Raw genomic sequence first — 18,398 nt, 5'->3', positions numbered from 1 at the left:
GAGTGTGTCTATAGGTGCATTGTTATATAGATGAGATTGGTAAGAAGCATGACTTCGTGATGAGCACGGTCTTGGCCACCAAACAGAGGGTTTACTGGGGACTCAGATGAAAGGACAAGATGCCATCTTGTAGCTTTGGCTCTAACACAGGCAGCTATCTGTGTGCAGCTAGGACTTGGAGGCTGTAACACACACCCACACACACCCCTGCTAAGGCAAATGGGTATACTTTGTATTTTGTCAGATGTTTTCCAAGTTCAGTATAAACACCACCAAAAATTCAGCCATTGCTTTGAGACCTTAGCGTAGAACAAAAGGCAGCAGGATGAATGCATATGAGAAAGGGATCATTTTTCTTTGGGAAATGGTATGTTTGACATAGATTTTTTGTATTCTGACTTCCCTTTCAAAAAAAGAAACCTGAGTTTTCTATTTGAGTCTTTTTTTTTTTTTCTTTTTGGTGTTCCAATTTAGAAAGCCAGTGACAAACAGCAATTCTGTGAGTAGTTCTAAAAAACGCAGGTGGTATGCGTCACCAGTGAAGCATGTTTGCTGTTGGATATTGGTGTTAGCAGGCCAGTATCTGCCTCTTGTCAACCTTGTTGGCCCTGTTAGKCCTACAGGTAATTCAGAGTTGTGGCTTACACTCTGATAATCCTTGTGGTTCCCTTAAGCCTGAAGGATCCATGACGGATAATTAATAAAAAGGTACTCATATGCTTTGTGTGTCTGTCTCCAGCTCTCTCTCTCATATAAAGGTGCATGTACTTACTGCAAGCTGGAGTGTGACATTTTGAAGGAGTTAAGATTGTATGGGAAAATACTTAGCTGTCTACAGATTTAAAAAGGCTGAAATTGGTTATCTGTTCCAACTCTCCCATTTGGAAGACTGCATATCATAGTTAAACTCTCTTGTCCTCAGACGTTGCCAGTAGAGTGACAAGCAGAGGTCAGCTGGCTTGTTGAAAGTCAAAGATTAATTAAAAATTACTGTGCTAAGAGTTCTTAGTTCTAGTCTAGATATAGTGCCCAACAGCTCAGCACTCTTTCCCTCTAATTTCGGGTATCCAGCTAAGGTCTTAATTCCTGTGTTTCATATGTGCTTGATTCTATGCTGTTTGTGTGACTGCATCCTTCACTTTGTTTGCTTCCTGCATTTTACACTGCCATGGCTGGGTTAGACATCTTTTCAAATGCTGGAGCTAGAGCYGACTTCTCATTTCTGTGATTGGTTTGCATTCTTCCTGAATCTACAGAATTATTGTTTAAAAACAGCAGACAAGAAAATCCCAACAGCTTCCCTGCAGCTTCCCAGCACAGTTGGTGAGACTTGAAGCTGCACTATGGAAAGAGCCATTCTGAAGAGGCTCTCTGATAGCTAAGGAGATTGAACATGAAATCAGAGCCTGCTTGGTAGCTGCGCGCAGCTCCCATCTCCATAGTCTCAAATGCTTCACAACCAAAGGTAGTCAAAGGCAGTGTCAAATCAATCCAATTGGATTAGATATGGACACTAAATCCAGGTTTTTGGGTGGTGGCTTCATAACAAAGCCTAATGCTTAAGGTGGTGAGCCTTGGTGTCCTGAAAGGGATCAGCGGAATCCGGAAATGTGCTGCCAAGTTAGGATTGGATTCTTGGATGAGCCAGAGTCTGTGCCCTGAGCTRGGAGTAGGTGGTGCAGCTCCTGGTAAACAGCCAGCCATAGTGGGAGGAAAAAGCCCGCTACAGATGATTTTTAACAGTCAATTCTACTATACTACCTTCGTGTCTCAAGGTCAGTTCTGGCAGAACACCCTTTGAAGTATTCTCATCCAAAATGTGTAGTAGGGATCTCTAAGTGCAGGTGTATGCGGAGTATTGACCATAAAGGAAAATCAAGAATATTTTAAAATTGTGGAAGGGATTATTCAGTGCCTTTGGAAGCTACACATAGTATGTTAGGATGTAGACAGTCGGATCTGTCCCTGCAAACAAATCAATGAAAYTCAGCCAGGGATGAATTTGGTTCAGTCTTTGTTTTTTATTTTTCATTGTTCAAGAGAAGACGGAGAAAAGGCATAACTTTGTCAGGGAAATACATCAGCTTGAGGAAATCTTCATTATTTTGTTTTGGGGAGGAAGAAACAAAAATCGCTTTTCCTTGTGCAAAAGCCTTGTTTTTCAGTGACAGCATTTYGGTTTGCCTTTGTTATGGTATGGCATCATTCTGTGGGAAAATCCCAGTTTCGAAAATGTCATATTCCTCGATAAGTCACAGTATCATCTCAGCTGTAGAGGTTTCTGCAGTAAAATTCTTATTCCCAGGTTTCAGTCCAAGCTAGTTATTCAGCTCTTATTAATAGTGAAAACAGAATGAGTTGCTCATTGTAGACAGTACTTTTGTGAGCTCACCTTTGTTAGGGGTGAATTACAAATWATTTTTGGTTCTGTCCTGGCTTTCTTCCCAAATTATTTTATTTAGAAACAGTCCTGTGACACACAATTCTTTAAGTACATTGAAATTGGCTCAAAACTGCATATGATATATTCTTTTTCTTCCATTGTTGCCAAGCCTTTGATTTATCACTATTCCTAAGCTAGCAAGAATTATTCTGAGTAGGAATTGAAGTTACTCAGTATCTTTTGGGTTTGAGTCCTGTAAATTTTCACTTTTTAACAGAACAATATTTTATTCTGTAGGTGTACAGCATGTCTTTAGGAAGGTTTTTAATCTGTATATCTCATCTGTAAAATATTAAATAGAATAAGTCATATTCTTTTGCATACTTATGTGTATCAATGAATCTTTCTCATAATAAAAAAAATACACATCCTAAAGAGGCAAAGTGCTGAATTTTTAAAAGTAYTGAAAATCTATACTTTTTCTTTGCTTATAAAGATTTGCATCATTTTAGAACCTTTAGAAGTTGCTTTGTGAGGTTTTCAAAACATGCCAGTTCTGAGGACTTGATATCCTTTGAGGAAAAGAAAAGATGACAATGGAAAGAAAATTAATCCTTTTACTATAGCAAAATACACTTCCTCACCTGCCTGGTTCCCAAGAATATTTTACTGGGGTGAAAAAAATGCAGACAAACAGCTCAATTTTTCTCTAGATCGTCTCTCTCTTTTTATAAACAAACACAATGTACTAAGAGGCACCACATTCAAACTGAAAAGGCTGGCTGCAGCTTTTAAACAAAGCAAAATGRAATGAAATACTTATTTTTGAAATACAGCATTTTTTGAAATGAAGTAATTTCTTTGCAGGCTTTTCATGAAAATTGCTTTTGTTTGACTACTTCATCTGTCAGTTTCAAACCAAAAGAAAAGCTTTTTTCAATGGACAAAATCCTTTTATTTTTTTTAACAGAACTATCCTACAGAAGAAACATATGTATAGAAAAACACTTAAAAATGAGAATGCCAGGTTCATCATTTTCAGCCTAGACACTATCCCTTTGATCTCCATGGTTGAGCTGCAGAACTGAGACATTTTCTTTATGCAAGAAGATAAAAGCGTGTCCCCAAGAAGTGGTTGCTGCTTGCATGAAGATGCAGATCAGCCCAGAAGTCCAGCCTGCCCCATATTCTGTCTTGGGAAAGAACAGCTGGTCCGAAGAAATAAAGGAGTGCTCATGCTCTGCTGCAAAGTCCCAGAAGGTTAATTTTGGTCATTCTGAGCTGATGTTACAGCTATAAGAAAGCAGAAACACAGAGCGTGAAAGGCACAATAGGAGTCTCTTGGGCTGCAAAATAAACCAAGAAGGCTAAGCATACAGCCAAAAAAGCTGCTTTTTCTATTGAAAAAGCTGCTACAAAGGAAGCACCTAAGCAGAAGATTGATTTGTGCTCCCTGTGTTGGTGGAAAGTGTTAATTGGCTTTGAGTAACAACTGACTTTCGAGTGGAAATAGTGGCCAACCCCGGGTGCCTAGGGAGACCTAAGAATAGGGTTAGAACATAGGGACCGTTCCTTGGCATGCTGTCTGGCTCTGAGCTGTAGGTAGTATTTTTCTGTTTAACAGCCTTAGATTAATATGCCCTGCATGGATTTGTCTAGACACTTCTGGGACCTTTCTAACTTAGTTTCCTGTTTGCAGCTTTCTGTGGCAAATGATCCCTCAGCTTAAGTATTTTGGATGAAAAAATCTTCTTTTGTTACCTGCTTGCTTACTGTAAAGCTCCCTAGCTTGTGTGCTAGAAGAGACAGCAAAAAACGTTTTTTTTCCCCAGTTTCTTTGCTGCCTCCCTTCTGTCTCTTTTCCTCAGCCTTTTCAGTTGCTCATTGTACAGAAACTGCTTTGTAGCCTTGTTCAGCCATGTCACTGTTTTGTGTACTACTCTGTTGTGCTACTTCTAGAGTCAGAGGATGAAAACTTCTATGAAGTGTGTAATGTATAGGCACGCCATGGATTTATAAAACTATTGTCAGGTTCTCTGTTTAGCTCTGGTATGCTTTTCTGTGTTCTTTCTTTTTCTTCCCCCAAATATAGAGTAATTTTACAGCATTCTTACTAGTGGGTTGATAGAATTCTTCATGTTTTTTAAACAAAAAAGAAAGACCCACTTCTGTTTGACCTGCATTTTTCTTGTGCTGTGCAGTGGGTRTATCTAACTGTATGCAAATTGTGTATTTACTGGATTTGGACATAGAGGCTTGCTACAGTGCTCTCTATAGTTGCTGTAAAGGCCGTGGCTGATCTCAGGCCTTATCTGTCACTTTGAACTGAAATAGGCAGTTTATTGCTACAATTGTAATCTGGATGTCAGTGTTGATGGGAAAAGATGAGAAGGGATGTTCTTGTATTCCTTCCTTACCCCACAGTCTCTGATTCTGCCAAGTCCTTGGAAGTTGGTTGAATCTTCTGAGTCAAACCAGCCCCCCAGACAGTTGAGGCAGTGGTAAGAAAGAGGGACTGCCCCTTCATTCCCTGTGCCATACTTGGTATTTCTCGTGCAAGGAGAGGCTTGCTGTCTAGCCTCCCTGAGGACGTTGCATTAGTGCAGTTAGTCATTTGTTTCAGTACAGCCACATGATCATACTCTGTGTGACTGCCTGGCCCAGTGACCTATTCAAAGATGACTTTCTTGATGTGTCTCCAGAGCACTGGTCCTTTGGGAATTTCACCTTTGGGAATTTCACCTTTTTTTTTTTTTTAATTAAAAAATGTTTAGGTAATGTATGTGCCACAGATACTTGGTTAGAAGACTCTTTTTTTTTTTTTTTAAGCTTGGCACTGAGAAAAGATTTCCTACAATAAATATTTTTAACAGCTGAATCACACAAAACGGAGCTTTTTTTGTGCTTGCCCTATGCCACTGTCAACACACTGTCATTTTCTCACCTGGACTGTTCTGCATATTACAGGAAAATCCCTTGATCTGATGTTACTATTTTCTGTATGCCTGCAAAACCATTGGTTAGAAGGGCTGCTGGTCACCCTTCCCCTGGAGGCCAGCAGAGCCATGTGGGCTCATCTCTTCCTGGGTAGGCCAAGCCCAAAGAGTTACAGAATTCTCTCTGGGCCTTGCTCTGGAAAACATTGAACATGCTGAATTCAGTAGGAGCTGAAAGTGTTCAGCGGCTCATGGGAGCTGGCCRGTATTTAACCGGATCTAGCTCTTCCTACCAAAGGGAGCTTAGAATTAATAGTAGATATTTTATGCTAGTCTAGGTGGAAGTAGCTTGCTTGGTTACTGGTTTTGTGCAAAATTTTCTTTTGATTTTGTTCTCACTGAATAGAAATCCTGTCAAGTTTTGAGCTGAGGCTTGAGGTTTTCTTTTTTGCTTTGCAGGCTTATGGTGGTGAGTTTTTTTGCATGATGAGAGAGGTGATCTAAGCTTCCAGATTCTACTCCTTTGTTAGACTTTTTTGCGACCTATCAGCTGCAGTGTCTCACACATGCCAGTAATATTGGTTATATACTGGTGTATATAATGCTTTTGTTGTATCAATAGAGAAGGATTTCAATAAGAATTTGTGCTGCGAGGGGATTTTAAAACAAATTTGGAGCTAACTTAAGTGCTCTATGCCTTTAAAATGACCTGAACCCAAAGCTGAATCTGATCAGCCTTCTGCTATGGGCGCATGGGACCTGGAACTTGTGCTATGTTGAAGGGGGACAAGGGAGTCATGTTAAGGTCTTGTGCCAGATGCCATCATAAAATCAACTAGCTCTCCTTTCTCAGGCAGAAGAAATAACCAAGAAAGCTATATGAGTGGCATGTGATTTGGCTCAGGATGGCAGAAATTTAGCTTTTCTTTTGTAATTGCTGGTTATCATCGTGCCACTTCCCAGACTCTGCTAAGCATTGTCTGTGTCCTAGAGATTGTACTTAGTTCTCCAAATTATGAGACTATGTTTGAACCCTTTTTCTTATGATTTCATTTCATTTTTTTCTCCTTCTTTTCCCTTACCCTTGTGTTTACTCTTCATCTTTTTTCAATACGACCATTGGTTATGATGCCTTTTTAGTATATACTGAGGACTGAATTCTCCTGTTCCATATGGTATTTGGTTGTGATGAGCTTCTTCCTCCTTCATTCCTCCCCAGCGACAGCCAGTATAGCCCACTGCATCCCCAGGACGGCTCACAGCCTGCCACAGTGTGGTGCGGAGTGACAGAAGCAACCGTTCCCTTGTGCTCCTAAGGGGAGCGTGCTTCAAGCTGCAGTTACTGAGCAGAAGCCATCATTTCTCCTGAATGCACAGGGCTGAAGCTGTCAGTGTCAACAGTGCTGCTCTGAGGTTATCCTTCAGTGTCGGGAAGTGACCTTTCAGAAAGGCCTTGGAAGCATAAATGATAAATGAAAAAGAGACTGAGGGCATGAGAACCATCTGTCTTTTTACATTGATGGGACATTTTCATGGAAAACAGTGGCATGACCCTTTTTAGGAGCGCTGAACTTCATTCATCAATCCCATCCATGGTGCACAGCCAGAGGCATCACAAGTTTGGAGGAAAAAGGCAGAATTTTGTCCCCCAACACACTGAATCCAAGCTATGATTGCAGCTGCAAACCTACAATATATGTCTGCTTGTGATAGCTGTGCCTGGTTGTGTGATGGAGGGGGATAGTAGGACACCAGAGAAGAGTGTCCCCAGATGCTGGTCAGTTTAGCACAGCCAGAAGCTGCTTTATCCCTCAGACTTACACTTGTTCCAGCCAAGTCGTTCCTGGGGAGTGGAGGAATGTGGGCCACAACCTTCCCTTCTCTTCGTGAGAGCACAGCTTCTGCTAGGCTATCATCCATGAGCAATGGGAAAGACCATCATGAGAGGGTTGTGCTCTCTTCCATGAGTCTGCACCTGTTGTAGCAGCTGTCTCTTCAGTTCAACATTTTAATCCCTTCCTGGCTGCTTACTAGGGCTTCCTGTGGGCCACAGTAGTACAAATAATTCTTACAAAATGACTCTTTCTGTTTGATCAAATACCCATAATTAGTTACTTCCCCTAATAAAGTTTGGGCTCTGTGATATTAGTATTGTCATACTCAGTAGCTTAAAATTAGTTTTAGAATGTAAGAGGAAGCCCAAACAGTCACAGTAATTTCTATCACTGAGATTAGAGATTGCATCTGCTCTGTGGATCTTGTTTGCATTTGCATTGTTATTAGAAAGTAAAGTTTCAGTGAGGAGACTGTTACTTCTCTGGAGCTTAGATCTTTACTCTTTGGTGTTAGGTAGGCTTTAAACATTCAACTTGATCTGCTTTGCGAACTGTAAAAGTTTACTGTCCTTTAACTCAGAGCTTTACAACTTCTCATCCTGATATCAAAAGTCTGAAAAGGAGTTTTGAAAGCTGATGGGTACAAACCATTTTTAAAATGCTTATTTCCATTTTCACAAGAGGCTGTTTTGAGATTAATGAGGGAGGAAAAAAAGTATTTTGTCAATGAGCCCCCTGGATGCAGTGCTTTCTGAACAAACTTAATTAGAAAGATATGAATTTGATGTTCCAGGAGTATTTTTATAGAAAAAAACAGCTGCTGCTCTTTCCTTCCAAATTGAAGGTTGGTTTTGGAGGAACTGAGCATACTTTTTGTTCTCTCTCAGAACAGTGACACCTGCCAAGTTGTTTTTGGATCCCAAATGAAGGCAAAACTTGCAAGAATCTCAGCCTCTTGTGACTGTAGTCAAAGCAAGCCTCCTGCACCTGGAGAAAATAGACTTTTTTTTGTAACAGAATTTGCCATTAAAACTTCTCAATATTCCAGTCTAAAAAGTGGTTTGCGGAAGAGGGGAAGAGGATGGAGTAGGAAGAAGAGTGAAACTTTTTTTTTTTGAAGTGTGTTACTGTTGGCCAAAGTGGGTCTTGCAGGCTGGAGAGCAAAGCTGACTGGGTTTTTAATTTGAATTTGAACTCTTCAGATTCACCCTGAAGTAGAGCTTGAGGCTATATCAGCTATTTTTTCATATTCCTTGCCTCATGGAGTGCTCCAGTGTGGCCTAGCTGATGTTTCTAGGGAGTAACTTCTGCAGATGGTTTACACTTGAGGATAGTCTAACTTGCTGGGTGGACAGGTTAGGGCACAAGCAAGGTAACACCCATTCTACCTGTCCTGGTGGGGATATCACCTTACTGAATATGGGCAAATTAGACAGCCTCAAGGGCTGCAACATTGCCTTCTCCAAAGACAGAGTGGACTTCAGTAACTGAATAACAAGGGAAATGCTGACAAAAGGTGTCCCAGACCCCAAGAGTGCTCGGGCTTCAGAGAGCCCTTGGGAGTCCCTCTCTCAGCTGTAGTGTGGAAGTCACAGTGGCAAATAGAAAAAGGGCTCAAACTGTGATGGAGTTAATGGATTACAAGTCAGCTGTGTCACACCATCTCTCTCTGCCGAACACAGGCTTCTTTCGATTTAAGCAGCGCTGAAAGTTATGTAAGATTTATTAAATGTAATCTTTGCTGTTGTTTAAGACCTTAAAAACGGACAGTTACTTTATCCCTGCTAAAGGACAATACATTTTTTTCCCTGCTGGAACTTAATGGTTTGTCTGAACTTTAGAGGGAGCAAAGGAGAGCAGATCTGGCTTAAGCAGATCAAACAGGATTTATTTCAAAAAGCAGGGGATGAGAATGTGGAAGGAAGCAGATGGGAGCTCTGGGAACTGCAGAACATGAACTGACAGTTACTGGGGCTCTATGATACTGTTAGAGATGTAGAAGCTGTGAAAGCACCTATTTTTCATGTTCCTCGTGAAATACTGGAGATTTCAAAGCAGAAGCCTGTAAGAAACTGAAGAGATTCTAAGCAACTTCACAGCCAGATAATAATTGTCATTTTTCACTTATGGATCTTTTGTCATGAGAGAAAGGACAAAATATTTCTGTGATGCAAATCTAGCAGTGGCCAGCAGAGTATCAACAGTGCATGCATAAATGAGATTACAAACCAACTCTTCCAAATATAACCAGCATAGAGTCGATACGAATGAGGGTGGTAGAATAGACAATGAAGACTGATAATAGAGGAAGGCATGACTTGAACTGTGAACAAAGATGTTTTTGAAAATTGTGTTCAGAGTTCCACTTTTTTTTGAGAGTGTGCTCAACTCTTCAGAGAATGTTCCAGTTTTACAAGGAATTCCCTGTAATATAAATGAACGTAACAAATATAAAGCTCGCAGTGAGTTAGAGATCTGCTATCAAAATCGTTCTTGGCTATCAGTATTACTTGGCAAGCTGTTCCTGGGGCACTGCAAAGGAACAGATGAACACAGGATTTGATTGTCTGCTTTTCTTGCTCATTTATGTAAACAGTGGAATTCTAATGTGGTGCTATCTTAGTTCCTTTAAATGTCTCCTAAATAACTTTCATTCAAGTCCCCATCTCTGCTCAACTGTGGGAAGAGAGAGGAGTCTATTCTGCTCAAATCCAGTGAAGAGAAGAGATGAGGTGGACTGTTGTCCTCAGCAAGCTGATGCCATAACCCTCTCGTGTGTTGTGTTGAGAATGTGCTGGAGGAGATGCCCCATTAGGGAAAGGGACCTTGGTGAAGATAAGTGTTTCCTCCTCATCCTCACTTTCGCACTGTGAAGTGCTCTTGAAATGATTCTTTATGAAGTGTCTCARCTGGGTGGTTCATGTCTTGTGAGCAGTTTTGTTAGCTGACAGATGCGGCCCTATAGACACTCATGGTGACTTCTTTTACTCGGATTGTGTTGCCAGCCAGGAAGACTGAGGAGACTGCATATTCAAGAGTGAGGTCTGGCTGTTAACCTAAGAACTGGAGAATATCGGACACTTCTACCCACTCTAATACCTTATCTATTGTCAGAAAAGTCCATCTTGTAAATGTACAGTAAAGTTGGATTTACACTATTTTGTTTTGTTTCCTTCTTTGTATCTGATCACACAATCTGGACCTGCATTGTGCGAGGCATAACTCTGCATATTTCTGCCTAATTTCTGGTTTGCTTCTAAAATGTACAAGCCAGCAAGCATGACAAAACAGCATAAAATGTTTTGATGTGATAGAATCCTCTTCCAGTCACCTTGTCACCTTAAAAATAAGCTGTTTTAATTTTAGACCAAACCTATGTTAAACTATAAGGCTGCATTCCAGTGCCTCAGCAGCTTTTTCATCAAAGCCTGCTGCAGGCATCTTTGCTTTCTGTAAGACGCCAAGAGCTAGGATGTTGGCCTTTTCTGTTGGCGAYGTGCACAGAAGACTCTTGCCAAATTTCTTGACATCTAAAAGATAATCAACATTTCAATCTCCTCACTCTTACCTGAGCAGCGGAATGGCTGCTGTAGCTGACCATGAGGCAGTTGGTGAAAATTTAGCCTGGACCCTCGTGTTACTGAGCTTGGGTTCTAGCTGAGGTAGCATCAGAGGATGACTGAAGTAGAAATATCCGGGGGGGAATAAAAGCAGAAAGCAATTAAATCAGACACTGAAAAAGGAAAATAAACTCAGCATGTGTAATGTAATGTTTACAGATAATTTATTTCACCAGTTTTATTTTGATTATTTGAGGCTGAAGTTCTTTACTAAAGAGTGTGGGAATACATCTGTTTCCTACAGCACAAATTTTCCTTTGATAAGAAAATTATTTTACTCGAACTGAAATTCTCTTAGCGTGCCTTACAGTTGTGATAAGCAACCAGAGCAAAGTACTTAAGGGTAAACTTAGCATCTTTTCTTTTTATTTTTGTATCAATTCATTTCTTAAAGCTCTCCATGTTTTCAGAGTCTGTGGCTGCCTTGTCATCAGAAATACTGCAGTCTGGATGAGCAGTGCACTATTTTTGCTACAGATCCTTCAGATGCACCTTTTTTGGGGGGGGGGCATTAATGTCAATATACTCAGTAATACAGATTTAGACTGGCAGTTTGAGTCTTGCTCATAGTGGCTTGGGAGCCTTGCCTCTCTGGCCCCAAACTCCCAGTAATTCTAGCCTCTCCTTTCTGGGATAGCACTGCAAAGGTTAGCCAAGGCTCCACGCTGCTTTTTCCCTTCCCACAAGACTCTGCTTCAGTTTCCTGTGTGGGTTTGAGAAAATCTGCCCAAATTTTTTTTTTTTTCATTTTTTTAAAAAAGGTTATAAATTCTTTTCATTGATCAAAAGAACTATGTGAAAAATACACTACAAAACTCAAATTTCTGCTTAAAGTTAAAAAAGTTGGCTGAAAATCTTGAGTCATAAATGTTTTAGTACTGCCTCATGATGAGAACCATGCTTTGCGGGAGATGCGATCTGTCCAGGGAGCAGGGCGGTGGGAATGRAGGAAGAGGCACTTCAAGTGCAGGCTTAGGAAACAATGAGACCGCTCTTCCAAATACACACTGGGAGACACTTTTGGCAAAAATACGTCAGAATTTTTAGAAGGTTTTTCTGAAGGAAATTAAAAAAGAGGAGAGAAAAATTCTGTGGTAGATTTTTCACCTGTAGGCATTGAGGAAAACCCATTTTCTGGCCATTTTTATTACCATTTTGGACAGCAGTTTTTCATAAAGAAATTTTAAATGATGGAAGTTCGACTGTAATCATTTTTTTTTTTAATGGTAAAAACTAAATATTGCAATCTAGATTTTGGAATGAGCATAAATAAGGCTTTTTTATGGTGAAACTTTTTATAAAAAGACTCTATGAGAAGGCTGTGTGAGTGGACTCAAATAGTAGCATCATCAAACAAGGATATCCTAAAAAATGCATATGTTACGTGTATGCTGAGCTTGAAATCTGATGGACTTCTAAATGAAAAATGTATGCTATTATTGCAACTCAGGAAAGAACAAATGTAAAGAGCAAATCTAAGGAAACACTTAAACAGCAAAGGGAATTTTGGCAGTTCTGAGTGCTATGAAGTAAGTTTAGTGCAGAGCTTATTGATATTTTTTTCAGTGTGGTCTTACTATTTTCTTTCACAGCGTGTAGCCTATGAGGAGCCAAAGGGCAAGTGCAAAGTGCTAGTTCAGCAAATCAGGAGAGTGTTATGGAAGCTGTTTGAAAGCACATCTGCATGCTGGAGGCAGACTTTCACAATTGCTTCATCCCAAGCAGCATTGATGAGTGCAGTGTTTGCCACTGTGATTTCCTTATTTGATTTGCCCATAAATTTACACAGGTATCATGCTTCTCATTAAGACAGAGCAGGAAATTAAATTCATAAAAAAAAAATACTTCCCTGGGAAGATTAACATTTGAAATACAAGGTATTATCTTTTTTTTACAGTAATAGGCTATTTCTAACACCTCCACATTTCTCACAGTTAAAGCTGTAGTGATTTTATCCATTATTGCTATTGTATAGAGTCTTTATTATTTCTAGTTGGTATATCATTTAATTAATAAACATCTTGTGTATGACTAAGTGTGTAGCCTGTGTATTCTGTTCTTTATAATTCTGGGCAGGAACAAAAATCATTGCTATGTGGTGGCTCATCAGTCAAGAACAAAATAGTTGCAGGATATGCAAAACAAAGATTGATGTTCTTGTTTTAGAAGACCTCCAGGTGCCTATTTGATGTGGGCAAAGCATTTCTTGCTATGGAAAGCCTTTGTGGAAGAACAACAATTTAAGAAGTGTTGTGGTTGAGCTGCTTCTTAGTTGTTCAGAGCAGTGAACTTACCTTGAGACAGAAGAAATCTTCTCCAGCAACTTGTAGATCATAAAATGATGCATTGTTGCGTGTGACAACTGAGTTAGTATTGCAATAAGCAAACTTTAAATCTGCATTGCTAGTCAAGAAATACAAGTGATCTCTCTTGTGAGATTTTCCATACTTCTCTTCCCATTGCTTCTAGGAACAGTTTTGAGAAGAGCTTTTTTCCTAGAGGGTATCATCTCCTGTTCTTGCTGCAGCTTGAAAGTGGAACTGGCAAATGTTTTCAGCCATTTAAGAATTGCGTGGTACTAGAAATAAAAGTTTTGAGGCAGGTTCCAGAATTGATCTATCCAGTGCTCTTTTACACGAACTAAATATTGTGTTTTTTCACGATAAACTTCTGCATGCAATGCAGCCATTTGTAGATGATGAGAGTGGAGCATGTTAGAACTTTTTACGGGTCTTTTAGAAGATACAGAGTAATACACGCTTCTAGTATTGCTCCTAAGTTATCTCTGCAATCATAGGCATAATACCAATGGATATGTCTGTGCAGAAATGCTTACCACTCCTGAGCTTGCTTTCAGTCTTGAGGCATGCTAAATTTGTACCTACGTAATACTTCTTACTGCCCGTGTTTCTCCATTGCTGGCAATTTTAAGCCAATAACAATTTTGGATTTAGCTGACATGCAGTGTTATAGCCAGCCAGGCAATCAGTGTTGTGGAAAAAAAGGGAAACAATTTTCTACAGCTTTTCTAAGCCACTTTAAGCTATTTAGACTTCAGATATTTTAAGTGAATGGATATAAAATGCTGCCTTCTTTCCTATCCGTTATTATAGTTACTTGTTATGCATCTTTAGAGATCACTGGCGGTACACAGATCCTGGACAGCATGTTGCATCTCCAGTAGCTCTCAGGATGCCTGGGGTCAGCATGCTCCAAACTTCTTGGGCATTTTTACCATACTGATGTGTTTGGCTAATGAAGAGGAAAGACAAACTGGTTCATCCTTCAAGACCTTTTGGTCTGTTTGCAGAGAGATTTTGGTAGCAGGTAACTTTGTTTTTAAATTTTACTTTAAATAGATACTCAATGAGAAAATAGATGCCAGTAAAGCTAAGACTGGAGGTAAGGCAAAGCATGAGCAGGATTACAGAAAACTTCTGAGAACAAAATTTCAACAGTCATGTGGGAGCACAGTGAAATAGTTTAAAGTTTGGCTTATGGACCACTTTCATGTGACTTGAGCATGACAGGAAGCTCTGATGAGGGCCTGAGTCCTAGCTGCTTTATCATGTCTACGCTGAGCTAAATGGCATGTCAGAACTCTGCATTGGGCACAAGTTTTAAGTAAGATAGATGTGTAGGATGCGAGGCATGGTTACTTTTACATGGTTTCAGGTTTCTTTTTGAGGAATGAGAGTGTGGTTTTTTTTTTTTTTTTTTTTTTGTAGATCTACTGGTGGGTACAGTCTGTGACTACAGTAAGGCTTTTGATATTTTTTGGGGGGAGGTGGGAGTGATTGTGGTGGAATATTGTGCTGTCAGTGGGAAAAGTTATTTAGGAATTTTTAGGGATGTAGTTGGATAATAACCCTACAGTGGCCTCAGACTTGGTTCCAAATGGCTAGTCCATTTTCCCATCATTCTGTTGAACTGATGTTAAGCAAGGACATACAGTTAAGATAGCAATAAAATATATATGTTATTATATGTAGAAGGCAGCATGATATATTCCAGTGCAATCTTTTATTGAACTGGAGTTCCATTTCTGATAATTTGAGTGTGCTTTCACAATAGCATAGAATCAATGTAAAGAGAGAAGCATTTGAAAGTGTATTTAAGGGGTAATTAGCATCAGTGAATTTTAGAGAGACCCTCTCTAAATTTGCTTTGGCTTATGGTGCTTGCTGTTGAGCGTGCCTGAAATAACTGTGTGGCTGTGCCCAACAATTTCCTTGCAATGTTAGTAATCCCTGCAAAAAAGGAGACAAGGGTCCGAGGCCACGTCCGGCTGCCAGATCCATCCCTTAGGTCACAGGGGAGATCTAAGGGAGAGAAATACAAATGAATCCTCTGTAGTCGAGATGGCTATCAAAGGCCCTCTTGCTCAGTCAGAGTCAACAGTTTGGTACAGAACTTGTAGCATGAGAAATTTTACAGCCTTTGCCATGCAGGTCTGTTTTGTGATCACAAGAGCTTGTTAAAATGTGTGAACAGCTGCTTCGTTGTTCCACTGAAAGCCTGGGGCCAGAAGGTTTTTGCACCCTTGAGATGAGAGGGGACCACACAGTTCACTGAGTCTGAAATGTTGTATAATCTGACCGTGGAATTTCAGCTAGGAGCAGAATTATACTTTCTGTTTATGAAATAGCTTCTATTCAGGGTTTGTTCTCTGGGGAAGAGATACAAAAAGCCAGAGGAACAAGACACAACTCTTTCTAGTGCATCGTCTGTGACTTACTAACTTTTGACCTTTCAGCAGCTTTGTACAAATATGGAGCCTTTGCCTCAAGAAACTGGATTTCAGGTTGTTACTACTATACATTCCCCTTTACCCTGTTAACGCCTTTGCGAGGTACAAAGCAACCTTGATGTACGCAGCAAAATAAATGCTGAAAACCTGTTTTTGCATTTTGATGCTGTGGTGTAATGGCTGCCTTAAATGCTCAGAGATAGTGGTGTGAACAGAGTCTATGTTCTTTCTGACTTCCAGTACTAGACAGTAGAGATTTTATTTATATCTATTCTATGCTTATTTTCAGACTGGATATTTTCATCTGCCCCATGGAGATTACTTCATTGAGCCCATTAAAAAACATCCACAGAAAGAGGGAACACCTCATCCTCATATTATCTATGGRGCAAACATCCTTCAAAATGCTTTAAGGAGAAGACGTGCGATCCCTACGGAGAAAGAACAAGCATGTGGATTGGATGGTATAAATATTTCTGAATTCCTAGCTATTTGCTTTCTTCATCTTTTTGAGTAGCTTTTATTTTTCAGTTGTCCCTGCCTTTCCTTCTGCTACGCTTTTCTTACTTCTGGAAATAGTAAGGAAAACAGGGGTATCTCAGTCAAAATGCCTCCTGGCTACCCATGTTCCTTCCTGAGAATGTGAACCCRAATCTTATCACTGCTGAAATATGGTCTTCCATGGCCTTTTTCTACTCCTCACTTTTCTTCTCCAGCCAAAATTATTCAGTGAATTTAATTTGAATTCTTGCATAGTTCTGGGATGACAAGAACTGCAGTCGTCATGATTTTTTGTAAAGTATTCTCACTCTGTACAAATGCCCTCCTCAACATAAAATTGTGAACCTCTTACCTATGGTTTAATTTTAGGATTTCAAGGTTCTCTGTGATAGTTACCAGAATATTTGAAAGCTTTTAGCTGGTTGTTCTGGTAGTGGGGTACACTGTCATGTCAAAGGCATAAATAGCAAAGTATTTTTTGTAGAAGTAAAAATGACTTACATGATGCTGAGTGTTACTGCACCAATATGTCATTTGAGAAAACAAACTATTAGACTTGGAATGAGGAACATGTCTGGAGGGTAGTTAGCATCTCCTGATTAGAAAATATATTCCTTTAATTCATTAGATAAATCATGTATTTGATTTCATAACAAAAACTTCAGACAGTCTGCACAAAACATTAGTAAAGGTACTGTGTTGGTAGGGAAAATGAATAAATAATACTGTGCAGCTCCTTTTTTACATAATTTGGGATTCATCTCTTATATTAAGAGATATGTGTCTGTGTGTCTGTTTTACAAGTTAATGGTTAAAGAAAGTTGGTTCTTTTCCAGGGGTTAAAAAAAAAAAGAAAAAAAAGGAAAGGCTATATAGGAAATTTTAATACTCAGTCATGACTGCTGTTGTACTTTTACTGCTGCATAATACTAACTGATGAGTAAAAGAAGCAAACAACAACTCAACCCCTACCACGTTCTAGTCAAAGACCTGGACTGCACTTGCTGCTTGCTGGCAGAAAGCAGTGTGAACTGATAGTTGAGGGAAACTAGAAGCCTGATGGTTAGGAGAGAGTTGCTAAGTGTTTAGTGATGTTGGCTAGGCCATGATAAGGGATTGCATAAGAATGAATATGAGTGTTCTTTGTTATCTGGCTCTATATAGATACAGAAAAAATTGAGTACAACTTCCCTAAGTTTTCATCACTTTGACTAGCTAAGTGTGCTGTGCTAGGCTTTTGGATTTAAACTCTATCTGATATTACTTATTTTCACATGACAAAATTACTACTGGTAAAAGTATGTTCATAATGTTCCAGGCTTATAAGAAAGTATCTTATAAATTAAGAAGGTAAACAAGTCAATTAAACACAAATGATTATGTATTAACTGACAGACTTTATAGATAGTGTCTGCTTTCGGTCAAGCAGTAATCTTGACTTAAGTAAAGTTTGCATTTAATTTTAAAAAAAGATTCTATTTTATAGCTTTTAATATCATGGTTGTTATTATGTATTCCCAAGTCCCAGCTTGCTTCCATTGGGCTGAGGAGTAATTGCTGAAGAGTTGTTTGCTATCTCTCTTGTAGGACGTCGTTTTTGGAATTAAATATTTTAGCCTTGGGCTGAGAGTAATCATATGGAGTGTCTGCTTTTGTTTGAGAGCTCTGGTTCTGTGTGTTTTTTTTTTTTTTTTTTTTTTACACTTAAGCCAAGTCTAAGAATTATGCTAAGGAAACAATTTGTACTCGAGTTAAAATGTAGTGATGATTTGGAAATGGATTTGTACGTGTTTTAAAAGAAAAAGAACTTTCTTTCATTTCATAGATTATCTCTTGCTACTTTGGATGACCGTGGACTGCAGAGTGAGAAACAGGCTCTCTTCCACATTCTCCCCCAGAGCTTGAATAGACAAGCAAGGGCAGGATTCACCKCAGCTGAATGGAGTTGTCTGCCTTGTGGAGATCTGCATCTAAGTCAGCTGTCCAGTCCCCCCTTGGAGTTTAGCATTCAGTTCATCTACTGACATCAGTTGTCTGTTTTTAATTGGGTGAAACTTGCCCTAAACTCCATTAACGATCTTGACCAGGTCTCTAGTGACTTTACAGACACCTTGATCATCTACTGAGACCCCTATTTATTTAATCAGAGCAGACCCACCCTAGACGTTTCCTAATCTTTTGCTGCYGCCAGCAAAAAGCTTTACATGTTCCAACTCTACTCATCATTTGTGAGTATGTTAACATGATACCTTTGAGCCATTTTTTGCTTTGCTTTATCAAGGCCTTAGGAAATCGCATGTTATCGTGCAGTTAGTTACTAGAAGACTGAGTCAAGCTAACAGAAATAAAAGATGTTAAATATCCTTAATCTGG

General features: G+C 39.5%; 1 protein-coding gene across 1 annotated transcript in view; it reads left to right on the top strand.

The window, feature by feature from the left end:
• Positions 1-18,398, top strand: part of ADAMTS12 (ADAM metallopeptidase with thrombospondin type 1 motif 12) — a 159,564-nt gene that overhangs the window by 48,533 nt on the left and 92,633 nt on the right. Inside the window, 1 exon segment of the mRNA XM_085297693.1 lies at positions 15,814-15,988. Coding sequence (XP_085153819.1) covers positions 15,814-15,988 — 175 coding nt within the window.

This window comes from Rhea americana, unplaced genomic scaffold (genome assembly GCF_003343005.1).
Source record: "Rhea americana isolate MKP2758 unplaced genomic scaffold, rheAme1 scaffold_13, whole genome shotgun sequence".
In the NCBI taxonomy this organism is placed as follows: Eukaryota; Metazoa; Chordata; class Aves; order Rheiformes; family Rheidae; genus Rhea; species Rhea americana.
The sequence above is the reverse complement of the archived record's forward strand: the minus strand, read 5'-3'. Positions and strand labels throughout refer to the sequence as shown.